Source organism: Protobothrops mucrosquamatus, unplaced genomic scaffold (assembly GCF_001527695.2).
Source record: "Protobothrops mucrosquamatus isolate PMUCROS unplaced genomic scaffold, P.Mucros_1.0 scaffold733, whole genome shotgun sequence".
NCBI lineage: Eukaryota > Metazoa > Chordata > Lepidosauria > Squamata > Viperidae > Protobothrops > Protobothrops mucrosquamatus.
The window spans coordinates 212,549-226,789 of NW_015387007.1; the positions used below are offsets into that span (position 1 = coordinate 212,549).

Below are 14,241 nucleotides of genomic sequence, written 5' to 3' on the forward strand. Positions count from 1 at the left end.
ACAGTGCAAACTCTTCCTTCAGTTAAAGTATTCACTCAAATAATTTTCCATATGTACTATAAAATAGTACCATCAATAAATAATTACATCAACATATATTAAATCTAAGACAATGGCATTTTACATTTATTTTACACCTTTAATTAAATCCTGAGATAGTTTCTAAGTAAAAAAGAATAGCTATTCCAGAAATTTTTGAACAGGCTTTTAGAACAATTGGAATGATCATGGTAATAATATCATTAGTTATAAACTTGAATTTCTGTTTATTTTCCTTTAATTTGTTTTTGGCTCTTATGTCTCAGCCAGGTGTTCATAATAATGGAGACACTCCTTCACTTTATATAAAAGGTTTACTGGACATACCATTATGTTTCAATCAGAATTCCCTTTAATTTCTTCAGTCAGGAGACCTTTGTAAAGAAGCGCTTGTTTCAGATCTGAAAAGGAGCTTATTTCAGTCATTTAGATGACAGAGTCATTTGTAAGAACTATTATATATTATTACTGTAACACCAGAAATCCAACAGAAAGGCTTCAAGTTACACCTTTTTTTTAGCCCACTAAGGGCAAAGTTCTAGTATGTATAAAAACATGTTGTGACATTTACGTTCATTTAAACATTTTGCCAATCTCAATATTTTTTTCCCTCTGACTCTGTGTATCAGAATAGGTTCAGTTTGTCTTCTTCAAGTTATGATTGTTTGCACTTCAAAAGGAGCTTGAACAAATATTGAGGTTTCTCATTGGGTTCAGCCAGCTTGTTTTGAATGTTTGCTGTGCAAAAGGATGTGTCTTTTGAAACATGGCATAGAAAATGCCCTCTTATATATTTTTTTAAATATAAAAGTAGAATCACTTATCAAGTACAGGTGGTCCTCAACTTACAACAGTTCATTTAGTGACCCGTTCAAAATTACAAAGGCACTGAAACAAGTGACTTATGACCATTTTTCACAGTTGCAACCTTTGCAGCGTCCCCATGGTCATGTGACCAAAATTCGGATGCTTGGCAACTGATTCATATTTATGATTGGTTGCTGTGACCCGGGGTCATGTGATCACCTTTTGCAATCTTCTGTCAAGTAAAGTTAATAGAGAAGCCAGATTCACTTAACAGCCAGGATAGTAATTTAACAACTGCAGTGATTCACTTAACAACTGTAGCTTGAAAGGTCATAAAATGAGGCAAAGTTCACTTAAATTTTTCACTTAGCAACCGAAATTTTGGTCTTGTAAGTCATGGACTACTGTGTAATAAAATATCTCTGTGTGAAAGGTGCATCTCTATGTATTTGTTTTGGGAAATGCATTGGAAATCGTATCATCTATACACAATGAATTGTCCCAAGGCAGACTGTGATCAATCATGTGGGGATTCAAGGTCACTAAGAAACACATCAGGCCTCCAAAAATGAGATTAATAGCCATATACTACCAAAACTGAATTTTGTTTGTAATCTTCAATTGGGCAAAACTGGAAGGTATAGAGCAACAGTTATTGAACCAAGATAACTCAAATGGGTTAGCTTACAGAATGTTGGGACCCATGACTCCTGTAGGAAGGGAGAGGCAGGGAAAAAAGTATATACTGAAGAATATTTTTGAACAATTGATTCAGAAGTTATTTTTAATATTTTAATAGTGTCAACAGAGACATCTGCCTCTATGGAGAAATGGTGTCCAAGACATGTTACGGAAGAGAACAAGTTCTACCTGACAAAACTGAGACTGAGTTGAAAGTAGATTTACAACTGACAGGCTACAAGAATGACATGGAAAGAGATGTTACACTAGACATGCAAAAAAGCCAAATGAATAATTAAAAGAGCTATAGAAACAACAAGCTAAGATAATAACCTGGATAATTTCCCTACATTGGATTTACAAAAAAGGCTTGATAAAGCTTGAAGATTGTTATGAGAAGGAATAATAAAAAAATAAAAAGAAATCAAGTTATAAGACATTATTTGAATGGTAAAGGTTAACATTGTTAGACGTAAGGAGGTGATAAGTTACTAAAAAATTTTATACTTGTGACGAAGATGGGAAGTCATCTCTTTACATATTTCAATATTCTTTTTTTCTTTGTTCTTTTCTGCACTTTTTGTTCTTCAATCTTGTTCAACTTGCATTAGTTTTTATTGCTATAATTATAAACTTTATTAAAGTTACTATTAAGTAAAAAGAAAAGATTGCAACCATTGACCCAAGAGCTGCGGGAAGCAAACCAGTACAAGCAAACCAGTTGCATGTTTTACTTTGAACCTCTTGATAGTCTCTCCGAAAGTATTATCTTCAAAGTAATTCCCTGTTCCTTGCAGAGGAACCTGTTTCCAAGTAAAGCATTTTTGACTGTATCCATTTAATGGATTGAACCATGAATTTCTAAGAAGGAAGATGGTTTAATAAAAGATTTCCATCCCCTCTCCTTCCTTTCAGATGCCCATCTCTCCTTCAGAAAGCCTCTTTGAGGGAGAAGTTTTCTTAGACATGTATGGTAGATAAATTCAGAGGGTTGAGGGAATTGTCTGTAAGTGGGGAGTCTTCTGATTTTGACCTTCTCTCTGGCTACTGCTGAACAGAAAAAAAATTGTTGTATCCTAACCTGAATTCAGAATAGAACTGGAAGGGATTCTTGGCAGTCTTCTAATCCAACCCCTGCTCAAGCAGGAAACCCTATACTATTCCAGACAAGTGGCTGTCCAGTCTCTTCTTAAAAGCCTCCAGTGAAGAAGCACTTATAATTTCTGAAGACAAGCAGTTCCACTGGTTAATTGTTCTCACTGTTAGGAAGTTTCTCCTTAATTCCAGGTTGCTTCTCTCCTTGAGTAGTCTCCATTCATTGTTTCTTGTCTTGCCTTCTGGTGCTTTGGAAAATAAGTTGACCCCTTCTTCTTTGTGGCAGCTTCTCAAATACTGGAAGACAGTTACCATGTCATCCCTAGTCCTTCTTTTCTCTAGACTAGCCATATCCACAATTACAATTACAAGTATGTTTCAGGTGAAGGGCTTCATCTGATTTCTCCCCCAGAATATGATTAGGTAGTTTATGCATGCTATTGTTTGAAAAAGAAGCATGAATAACTTGTTGCAGAAATCCAATATTACCTAGAAAGGAATGAAAGAATTCTAGAGAAGCATGCATAATTTAACCAAACTTGGTTCAAAGACTATCTATTTAAAATTAGAGTTCAAATAATTGTATTTTAATTGTTACACAATTTGAATGTTTATAAATATAAACTAGTAAATGGAAAATATTTCATCACTGAACTTGAATGGAAGTCATTGGCAGCTTCCACTAGATGGCAGTCTAACCTTAATATTAAAGCTCTGTTCTTAAGAGTGCTAAAGCAGTGCTTGCTGAATTAATTTTATTAACCTTGGCTTGCACAAAATATTCAGTCATAAACTATTCTACCATCTTTTAGCATAGTATGTTGAGGAAATATAGCCAATGAGCATGATCAGCAACGTGTGAAAATCTGTGTTATAACCACCCCATGCAAACATTCAGATAACCACTGGATGGCAGCAAAGAGATAGAGGTCATCTGTGCAAGATTGATGTCAGTCTCACTAGGTAGACCAGACCAACAAATCAACTCTATGGGAACCCTAAAACTGCTTTTATTGAAACTGGAAGGATTTATATTCTTTGCAGTCCTCTGTTCATTAGCACTCAAATCCTTCTATTCCTCACCTGTCATTTAGGACTGAAGAAGTTTCTTGGATGAGAAGCAAAACTTTTTCAAAGAACAAACCAAAAAAGTCCAGTTGCCTTTTGCAAAAAGCACCTTTGGCACAATCATGACTTGGATGATTGAAAATCTCCATAGACAATTAAGAGAACTAACTTTTCAGTAAAGACATCTAAGTTGATTTTTCTCAGTTGCACAACTTTTTTTTTCGTCATTAATTTAAACTTCCACTGAATGGCTGTTTTGGCAGGTCCAGAACAACTTTGTGTTTACAGAGTGTGCTCAGGACATCTCCAAGGTCCCTTCCATCATCATCATCATCATCATCATCATCATCATCATCATCATCATCATCATCATCATCATCTTCATATTATTATTATTATTATTATTATTATTATTATTATTATTATTATTATTATTATTATTATTATTATTATTATTATTATTATTATACAATGGAAGAAGGCAATAGCAAATTACTTCCATATGCTGCCAGGAACTGGAACAGAGTTACACTGGAAGGAGATTTTCCCCCTATTTTATGTACATTAGGACAGAAGAGAAAACTTATCTAAAAGTGACCTCAAGTCCAGATGCTACATAAGTCCAGGTTAAACAGGACATCCATATAACTAACATAGATAACATTACCTCCCTCTTCATTTTAAAATATCTGGGTTTTTAGCTGGGACAGGATGCTGGTCTACAGATATGAGGGGAAAGTTTTACAGGACTTTGCTACATGTAAAAAAAACCACCCCAGTGTAGGCACCCAAAATCTTGCAACAACAAACTAATTTACAGCAAACAGCAAATGAAAAACTGCAACTGTAAGCCGTCAACTAGAGAAATGTACAGATAAGCCAATATTCTCAACTCTGTACTTAAAAGATAAAATCCTCCATGCTGGTAAAATTGCGTGTCATGTGTTCATATAATCTGGAGATTAATTGGTTGAGTAAATTTAACCATCGTTTACTTGAATCTAGACCTCTGGGAATCTAGACCACTGGATTTATACGAATGCTGAACTATTAACTAACTAACAGACGGGCTTTGTACGCTCGAACCACAATTAACCTGTGATGTGAACTCGGTCTCTGGGTAACGCCAAGCAGCCACCGCCTGTGCGCAACTCCGAGCCAGAAACCTCGCTGTGTTAATTGGGGCGTGCTTGTCGGCGGGGTTGAGACCGCAGCCTGAAACGCCTGCAATTGCGTAGAACGCGCAGTCTGCTGTATTCTGCATACATGGGTGCAGCCCTCCGGTGTAGCCGCTCGTCTGTCCTGCGAATCCAACCCCCCCTGAAGCTTTCCAAACTCTCGCCGAGCCCTCTTTCTCTTCCTTCTCTCCTCCCCGTGGGCTGAAGTGGTACGGTCCACCGCAGAGCGCCTGCGCCGCGGCTGAAAGGCGGAGCCTATCCGTGTGACTCAGGCGAGAAGGGAAGGCGGCGGCTGCCATTTTGAGGAGGGTTTTTCGCTCCGACTGCCGCTTCCTCGTCGCCTCCCGCCTTCCTCCGGACCGAGGAACCGCTGCGCGCTATCCTTCGCCTGAGAAGGGGACAGGAGGGGGGGCTTCGCTCGCTCTCTTGCCTCCTGCCCTTTCCGCAATCGGAGCCTCTAGCGCAGGGTCTGCCCGGCCCAGCTCGCCTTCGCCGCCGCCGCCGCCACTTCCTCCTCCCTCTCGTCCGCGTCGTCCTCCTCCTCCCTTCGCCGCCGCCGCCGCCACCATTTGCCCTCCCCCGGCGGCTCCGGGGCGCCGAGCTTAGGCTATGGGGACCAGGCTGCTGGGGCTGAGCAGCGGCAGTGCGGGCGGCCCGGTCGTCGTGAACAGCGCAGAGGGGATGGGGGAGCTCGGCGGCTTCTTGGTGGCTTTATCTTGACATGGCTCCTACCCGTGCTGCTAGCAGCGCCGCCGCCGCCACCACAGCCTCCACTGCTCCGCCCGCGCCCGCCGGCTGCGGATAGCGAGCCCGACAGGCCCCAGGCCCAGCCTCTCCGCTCCGCGCTCTCTCTCTCGCCTCCTGCGCCTCCCGCCGAGGTGAAAAGCAAGAGAGACATCATTTTTATGAGGGGAAGTTGAAAGGGAGGGAGGAGGGTGTTTTGTTTTATTTTATTTTTATTTTATTTTTTAAAAAACAAAAGCTGAAATCCTATCTGAACAAACTACGAAAGGGACCGGCGGGGTAATCCCCCCCTCCCCCTTTTAACGATTTGATTTCGATTCAGCGATCCTCGCCCCAAAAGGCCACTTTTGCAAACGGCTATTTTTTTTTGCTTATCTATTCTCCCCCCCCCCTTTTATTTTATTTTTTTCCTTTTGCAATTGACAACTTCCGGCCTCCCTCCTCCATAACTTTCCTTTTCAAAGAAGGAAATTGGAGCTGACTAAAGGCAAAAAGAGTGGGTCCTGGGCTGTAGGCTGGGGTCCCCCTCCCTCCCCCTGCGCTGAGCACGGGCCCGTCTCTTCCTCTTCGGGTTGATTTTGAAGGAAGAGGAAAGCTACTCTAAGGAGGCTTAATCGCACCAGCCATGCCCAGCCCCAACTGAACGGTGGCCCTTGGGGCAGAGAAAGGATAGTTGATGGGGTTAGACAGCTATTGGAGTATGTAGGTCTCTTTCCCAGCTAGGGGAGTGCTAGATAGGCTGGAGATCTTTAGGCCAGCTACTACCTTTTTTTTTTACCTTCCCTTTTAAGCTCTGATTAATGGCCATCATGATCCCTCTTTTCTCCAACAGGCACAGCCTCGGGGTGACCGTGTGCCTGATTATGAGCCTGGTGAAGTTAGAAATGACTCTGCTGTTTTCCAAACTTCTGGCTCTTCTGCAAACCAGCACTGTGTTGTCTGTGGTTGATGATTTTGTTAGTAGGGAAATGTCTTGCCTCCCAGGACATCCACTCCTCTTCTGCGGCCCTTCCTTTGCTTTCTCCCAAGTCTAATCATCATTGAAAATTAAGCAGACAGTTTAGCAATAGCAGAAATCTTTGGTAATAATCAGCAGAGTCATGAACCTGGGTATGATAAAATACTGTCTTTAATTGCAGTTTTTTTGTTTGGTTTTTTTTGGGGGGAGGGGTTGGGGCAAAGAAACAACACCCAAATGGATTGGGTCCATCTCCTTTATTCCTTTTTTTTATGCATATAAATTGTGATAAGGTTTTTCTCCTATTCTTGCCCCTTTATTCCTGTGGTTTAAACTGTGTATATCAGTGTATTTTCTTCAAAAAAAAAAATCTTTTTGGCTTTTGGTAATACGTGCAGACCCTTTGTCCAGTAATGGTTGGACAACTACTTACTTTGTTTTATGACCCTTCTAGTAAGACAGTCTTGTAAAACAATTGTCTGAGGTGCACTTTTGGGGTTTGCCTCTGTTTTATTGATTCAGTGGTATAAGCAGGAATAAAATGACTTGTTTCTGTTGCACTTGAGTCTCATGAAAAAAGGGCCCACAGTTTAGTGACAGTTTCAAAAGGCTTTTGTACCATCTGTATTATAAAATGGGGGACCCAAACTCCCGGAAGAAACAAGCTCTGAACAGACTTCGTGCTCAGCTTAAAAAGAAAAAAGAATCTCTAGCTGACCAGTTTGATTTCAAGATGTATATTGCCTTTGTATTCAAAGACAAGGTAATCTTATTTATGTTATTTTGACATATAAGATACGTATTTAATTGAAAGTCTTTTAGAATCAAAACATGGATAATATATATTAAAAAGGCATAAGATTTTCTTTGTATAAAAATAGGCTGATTTATTTGTTTATTGAATACATTTCTTAATACACATAACCACTAAGTACCATAACTTAGTGGCACTATTGTAAGTTCCATTGTGTTTGCTTTTTTGGTAGAAATTACAGATGTTCAAGTATGGAAGGATCATACTTAAGATTTTATATTGTATGGGGTTTGTATGTGTTATACATGAGAGGAATATAGGTACCCAAAACTGAATTTCAAAAAAAGAACAGCAAATTGTCTTTCAGCCAAAATCCACCTATTTAAAGACCCTGATTTTAACATTAATACCTTTTATTAAATTAAAAGGGATGAATTTTGGCTTCACATACATCCTTTTAAAACTAAGGTTTGAACTTCCTGATAATTAAATTTCCTAAGTTCTGAATTTGAACTTCAACATTTATTTCTTAATAACAGATGTTGCTTAATTTTCTTTTCTTTAGAGAAAAAAGTCAGCACTCTTTGAAGTGTCTGAAGTGATACCAGTTATGACCAATAATTATGAAGAAAATATTCTGAAAGGTGTGCGAGATTCCAGCTATTCCTTGGAAAGTTCCATTGAGCTTCTTCAGAAGGATATTGTACAGTTACATGCACCCCGCTATCAGTCTATGCGCAGGGTAAAAAAATATTTTTCTTCTATTTTCAATAATCAAATGTTTTTCTTACAGTCCTTGATCCAGCTGTGTTTTTAAATCAAAGATTCACAAGTCAAGTAACATTTTAAAAGCAGAAGGTGATGGATTTACTAAGAGAAATATTTCTACAAGTAGTTTACTTCTTTTCTAATACACCTTTAATAATATTCAGTATGTCTTTACTGATGTGGAATTTATTATGTTACCTAGTGGAATTTCTTTTATTTATTTTTTTTAATTTAATTTTATTTCTTTTAAAATCTTTGGGTATGTAAAAAGACATGCAGCTCTTTGAGATTGTGCTCATGAAGAATATTTTATAATAGAGTAGATGTATAGTTCGTCCCTAGTTTTAATTTTCCAAGTCTTACCTTCTTTATTTCCTTATCAGATCTGGTCTTAATAAGGTAAAACCAACTTATTAAAACATTAATTATTAATAATTCAAAAATATATCTTAATCAACTGCTTTGTCTTTAATGTCTTCAAAATTATCTTGAACAATATTCTGAGTTCTTATCTGTAAATAGATTATGATCAAATGAAGGACCCTTCCATGATATGAGTTATCATGATACATTTATAACAGTAAATGGATAAACACGTCGTAGTCATACATTAACGTCAACCTACTATTACAGTGACACCTGTATAAAGGTAAAACCGTGGTAGTCAAAAAACACAACGGGGACCTAGGAGGATTCCCTTCATTCCCTCTAATAAGAGTGTCCCACAGGAGTTCAATATTGGTAATACCTTGCACGCCATCATGATTGTAACTTGTGATGGTCATAAAATGGATTGGTCATGTGACCAACCTGATTTTATGACAATTTTTGCAGCAGTTGTTAAGTGAACATCATGGTCGTAAAGCAAATGCCTATGGTTTGCTGTGGGTCCAGTTTTGCCGAAAACTGGAAGTAAATGCTGATTTTCAGCAAAACTGTTGTAAAATGTGGTCACATGACTGTAGGATAGTGCAAACAAATACATTTGCAACTCTTGCCAAGTGCCTAAAGCGTGATCACATGACTCTTTCTCTGTGTGTGTGTGAGTGAGTGACTGTCGGAACTTTGAATCCAGGTCATAAGTACTTCCAGGTAGACCCTTTGGAATTTCAAATGGTCATTGGATGGTCAGTCATAAATCGAGGGCTACCTATATTGTGTCCTTTTTCTTCAGCTTTTTTGTGCTCCTTCGGAGAATTTTTCAGTCAAAAACTTCAAGAAACAAATTTACAGAGGACAAGAATCTATAGAAATCATCTTTATTAGCAGGAAATAGATAAATAATGTTACTTGCAGGATGCTCTCCGAAGCAGGTTACTACTTATTCAAGATCTAAGCCAAATAGATTGGTCCCAACACGAAAAAAAAGTACTGAAATTAAGATATTTAATACATATGACCCAAAACAAATTCGTCGTTTACGATTTTTAAAACTTGTTCTCTTATGATACTAAATTTTGACTTAATATGCACTATTAATTCAAACTACGAAAACAACCCCACTAAAACACGTTTTGAAGAAAAATTTTAAAAGTACAAGCCTAAATTGTTAACCTACTACAACATAATCTGGGCTATATTTTAAATTTGAAAGAGGTTTGAATTTGAGATTTCTTAAATTTGGAAAAAGTGCACTATTTAGGAGCATAATTAAAAAATCTTAATACTGTATGAGTATAAATGATAACGTACAATTTTAGTGAAGTTACTGATTAATACATATTCGTATGCTACAATGTTGGGTACTATTAAATGATTTTTATCTCTTCAGGATGTGATTGGCTGTACACAGGAGATGGACTTCATACTTTGGCCTCGGAATGATATTGAGAAGATAGTCTGTCTTCTGTTTTCTAGATGGAAGGGATCAGATGATGAGCCCTTTAGGCCTATTCAGGTATGGCATATGCAGATAAAACTTGAGCAGATGGTATTTCAAATGAAAACCACTGCCTTTTAATGCTGATCAAATTTGACTTTTGGATTCCTGAAGCTGCAGTTAGCAATCTGGTGCTTTAGTGTTACTTTGAATACCATGTGCTCAAATCAGCATGGACAATAATTGGCTATTATGGAGTTTGTAGAAAACAGCAGTTGCCTACCTGACTTAATGTTGATTGCAGCACAAGATGTATAATTGTGAGTATGCATACAAATGGATCTGGATGACCTTGGTAGTTGTGATATATTGAAGGTTTAATTCATAAGGCATTCTACCATTTTTAAAATTTTTGAATTTTGAATTGTTGAATTGTTTTTTGAATCAATCTCCTGTTTGAAGCTAGTTCAATAAGCTTATTTTACTTTAACACTGTATAACAAATAATAATGCACAAAATGGTTGTGAGGATCCCAGTAGTTATTAACACACTGGGTGCCATATCAAAAAAATTTGAATCGCACTTAGAAAATATGCACATTGATAAAATTTCCATCTGGATTGCAAAAGGCTACAGTGCTTGGACTTGCACATATGGTATGCCCAATACATTATAACATCCTAGCATCTTGGGAATAACCTGATGCATATGAAGGCCAGTACCAGCTAAAGACCTGGTAGCTGTGATTTTACACTTTTGGAAATATATAATAATACCATATTATGTAATTCTAATATAATGGTTTAACAATAGAAAAAGTTTTCCCAATTGCTAAATTTGTTAAACTTATATAGAATAATATATGTAAATTGGAATGGGGGAGGTAAAAGAATGGAATACTTTTCTTTAGACTCCAGGACTTAATATTGTTTGATTCAAAAATAATTTAATTTGTCCACAATGAAGTTGGTAGCTCTTAGAAGGCAACTCATATTCCTTCTTTTTTGTTCCCCTCTGGATTTAGTGTCTTTGTAATTCTTTCGTCTTGCACTGTTTGTTTTTAAGTGAGTTTTTTTGTAGGCCACCCACAGTTACCAGGAATCATGTAATCATTCAAAAAATATCTACAAGACTGCTTAATTTTGAATTAAAATATTTTTTGTTGTTGAATATTTTGAATAGGCCAGGTTTGAATTTCATCACGGTGACTATGAAAAACAGTTTCTGCATGTACTGAGCCGAAAGGACAAGACTGGAATTGTTATCAACAACCCTAACCAGTCAGTGTTTCTTTTCATTGACAGACAGCACTTGCAGGTAAACGTCTTCCAGTATATAATAGTTGCTTCATTTATTATTTAGCATCTCTGTTTGCTTATATAAAACCAGTTGTCATGCAAAATATGGAAGCTAGATAGATAGCGTGTGTACAACAGGCATTAAGCATAATATTGTGAGATATAACAGATTGGCCAATTTTTTTTGTGTTTTGGCAGTGTAACGAACATTCAATAGGTAGCATCCTTTTAAATTGTAGAATTGAAAAATATAGATTTGATGCACACGAGCAAATATAGATTTGCTCGTGTGCATGAACAGTGTCGTTTATGGTAGCACTGAGTTTCTGCTGAACTTTTAAAGTGTAACTTAATCTAGCCTTGGGAAAAGCACTTTCTCTGAGAGAAAAAGTAAAGTATAGAACTCAGATAAAGTTACACATCCAGCAAAAATATTATAACGTGACAGATTTTTAGAGGTTTGTTTGTTTTTCCCCTATGCTTCCTTTCAAGTTCCTAAATTATTTCTGAAAAGACAAACTGGGAGAAATTTAAATTTCCATGCACAAAGAAACCCCTATCCTTGGTTCTGAAATTATCTATTTTTTACAGACTCCAAAAAACAAAGCTACAATCTTCAAGTTATGCAGCATCTGCCTGTATCTGCCACAGGAGCAACTCACCCACTGGGCGGTTGGTACTGTAGAGGATCACCTCCGCCCATACATGCCAGAATAGGGTTCTGGCCAGCAAAATGGGGGAAAAATCACAGATTGCAGGAGTGTAGTTCCCACTTTTCTCGCCATTTATTCTTTTCGGAATAGAAGAAAATGGACACATGCTCAGAACACTTATCCATCGTGAAACTCGATCATCCTGGATTATTTTCTGTTCTCATTTGTCTCTCAGAACTTTTTTTTAAAGATGTTTTCCGCATGGACTTTATGAAAGAGAATGCTCTGCATATTTCTGCATTGTACGAGCATCTTACCAAAATGTGAAATGAAGGGACTGTTACACACTGAAAGAAATGTTATCTGAGAGCACAAAGCGATCATTTATGGTGGTGTGTCCATTTGTGCTGGTCATGTCCCCTGTTTCAGTATTCATAGGGTGAAAAGTGAATGTAAGGGTGTAAAAGCCTTCTAAGCGTTGCTTTTAACATGATTGTATCAGAGCAGTGTCAGATTCATTCTGATGACTAGTTCTCTGGCTTGCTACAGTAGATGGCTTACTATGGGAAAGAAATCTTTTAAGGAAGAAAAGCATCTCATTCATTGTAGGCATGAATTGCCTCTTATTTTGCTTGGCCATGTTTGAGTTTACTAGCATTCTCATTTTTGGATCTCTTTCCCCAGTTTGCTGTATAACTAAATGTAGAGTGTTCTGTTAAGTTGAATACATTTTACAGACCTGGGGTCTGAAGTAGCTTAAAGCAGCTAAATTAAAAATAGCAGCTGCAGAAACCTTGTTGGCAGAGGATTGCTTTTTTTCCTGAGAGTTGACTTGTAAAATGGCTGGTGAACTGAGTAGGAAATACTGGTTTCCAAAACATTTCTGACATGGAAAACCCTCTGAAGTTCTTTGGGGTGGGGGCGGGGGGAGGAATAAGATCTAAAGCATTTGTGGATTTAATTGTAAAATATTGTTTGGAGTGTCAAAGTTGGTTTTGACAGAACATATTTTGTTTAAGATTGTGCAATGAACATAAGAAAGACTACTGTATAGTTTTGGCAAAGAACACTTTGCTTATGGGTTGAGTAATTTTACTGAAGTAAATCTGTATAAGCCAACTCCCTTTGGGTAAATCTAGTGCTTATCTGTTTAAAATTTGTATTTAGCTTTTGTTTGGAATTGGAACAAATGAAAATAAACAAATTAGTTGAACATTTATCTGCTCTGTTAAGTTATGAAATTCATGATAGTTATAAAGTATGCAGACATTCAATTGATAAAGCAACACAATCCATGACAATATCAACTGATAATGTAAAGTAATTCTAGAATGTTGAATTGGTATTGGATACAGATTCAGTGAATCTCACTGGCTGACTTGGACAGTCACTTCGTTATTAATTCAACCTAATTACCTAGTGGTAATTATTATACATTTGGAGGAGAGTATGCTATATATGCATATGTATAAATGTGTGTGAAGAGGATGCTAAACCAGGAAACCGGCATTTCTTAGGAATAAAACATTTTTAATAAGCTTTTTTTCTATTCAACTCAAGGTTACTTGCTAATTAAAATAACAGTTTATCTGTTAAAAGGATTATGCAAAAGGAAAACATTTTATATTTACTTCATTATGATAAAGTACATATAATTTTTTTACAGGACTTTACTAAAAGGGGTTAACAGAAATGACATTCTCCCTGCTTCTAAGTTGATGGAAAGAAATCTGTATCTTCTTCAAAATCAGCCAGATGAAATAGAATTAACTATTAATTTACAGAGACCACACCTGTAACAGAATTAATACATGACATGAAGTAACATTGAATGTTTAAAAGGAATGGGAATAGCCGTAACATGCACTTAAAAAACAAACAAACCTATTATCTTTGAACCCATTAAAACAGTGGTTCTCAACCTTTTTAATGCCGCGACCCCAACCGGTCGTAAGTCGAGGACTAAACCGGTCGTAAGTTGAGGACTAAACCGGTCGTAAGTTGAGGACTACCCAACCGGTCGTAAGTCGACGACTTTCCCTGCCCGGGAGCGCCGCACACGCGTGGTTTCGCCCCCTGCGCCGGCCGAGGCGTAGCTGGCAAGCGGCAGAGACGGAGCAGGCCGACCACCAGCTGGCCCAGCCCAAGGGAGGTAAGGCACCCGCCGGAAAAGGGGAAAAAAATGGCGGACAAAAAAAATGGTGGACAGCCTTGCTTGGCGACCCCCGTGAAATGGTCGATCGACCCCAAATGGGGTCCCGACCCACAGGTTGAGAACCACTGCATTAAAATATATGTAAGGTTTAGAGTATACAGAAAAATGAAGATCCTGTCTCAATAACTGATTAAATTGAAATTCTCTACAGTTCCTACTCATA

The 14,241-nt window shown here is 37.7% G+C and overlaps 1 protein-coding gene across 1 annotated transcript; it reads left to right on the forward strand.

Annotated features, from left to right (window-relative positions):
* Nucleotides 1-6,141: 6,141 nt before the first annotated feature.
* Nucleotides 6,142-13,003, forward strand: CUNH6orf62 (chromosome unknown C6orf62 homolog). The gene is made up of 5 exons (XM_015818379.1): nucleotides 6,142-7,333; nucleotides 7,890-8,066; nucleotides 9,864-9,989; nucleotides 11,095-11,229; nucleotides 11,802-13,003. The coding sequence occupies exons 1-5, from the start codon at nucleotides 7,205-7,207 to the stop codon at nucleotides 11,925-11,927; spliced, it is 693 nt and encodes a 230-aa protein (XP_015673865.1). The 5' UTR covers nucleotides 6,142-7,204; the 3' UTR covers nucleotides 11,928-13,003.
* Nucleotides 13,004-14,241: the final 1,238 nt, after the last annotated feature.

What these genes read in the sequence shown, in the direction of transcription:
- CUNH6orf62 (XM_015818379.1), top strand. Translation starts at nt 7,205, where the DNA reads ATGGGGGACCCAAACTCCCGGAAGAAACAAGCTCTGAACAGACTTCGT. An exon ending in AGCCCTTTAGGCCTATTCAG is followed by an intron (nt 9,990 to 11,094) that starts GTATGGCATATG and finishes TATTTTGAATAG; the next exon opens with GCCAGGTTTGAATTTCATCA. An exon ending in TTGACAGACAGCACTTGCAG is followed by an intron (nt 11,230 to 11,801) that starts GTAAACGTCTTC and finishes TATTTTTTACAG; the next exon opens with ACTCCAAAAAACAAAGCTAC.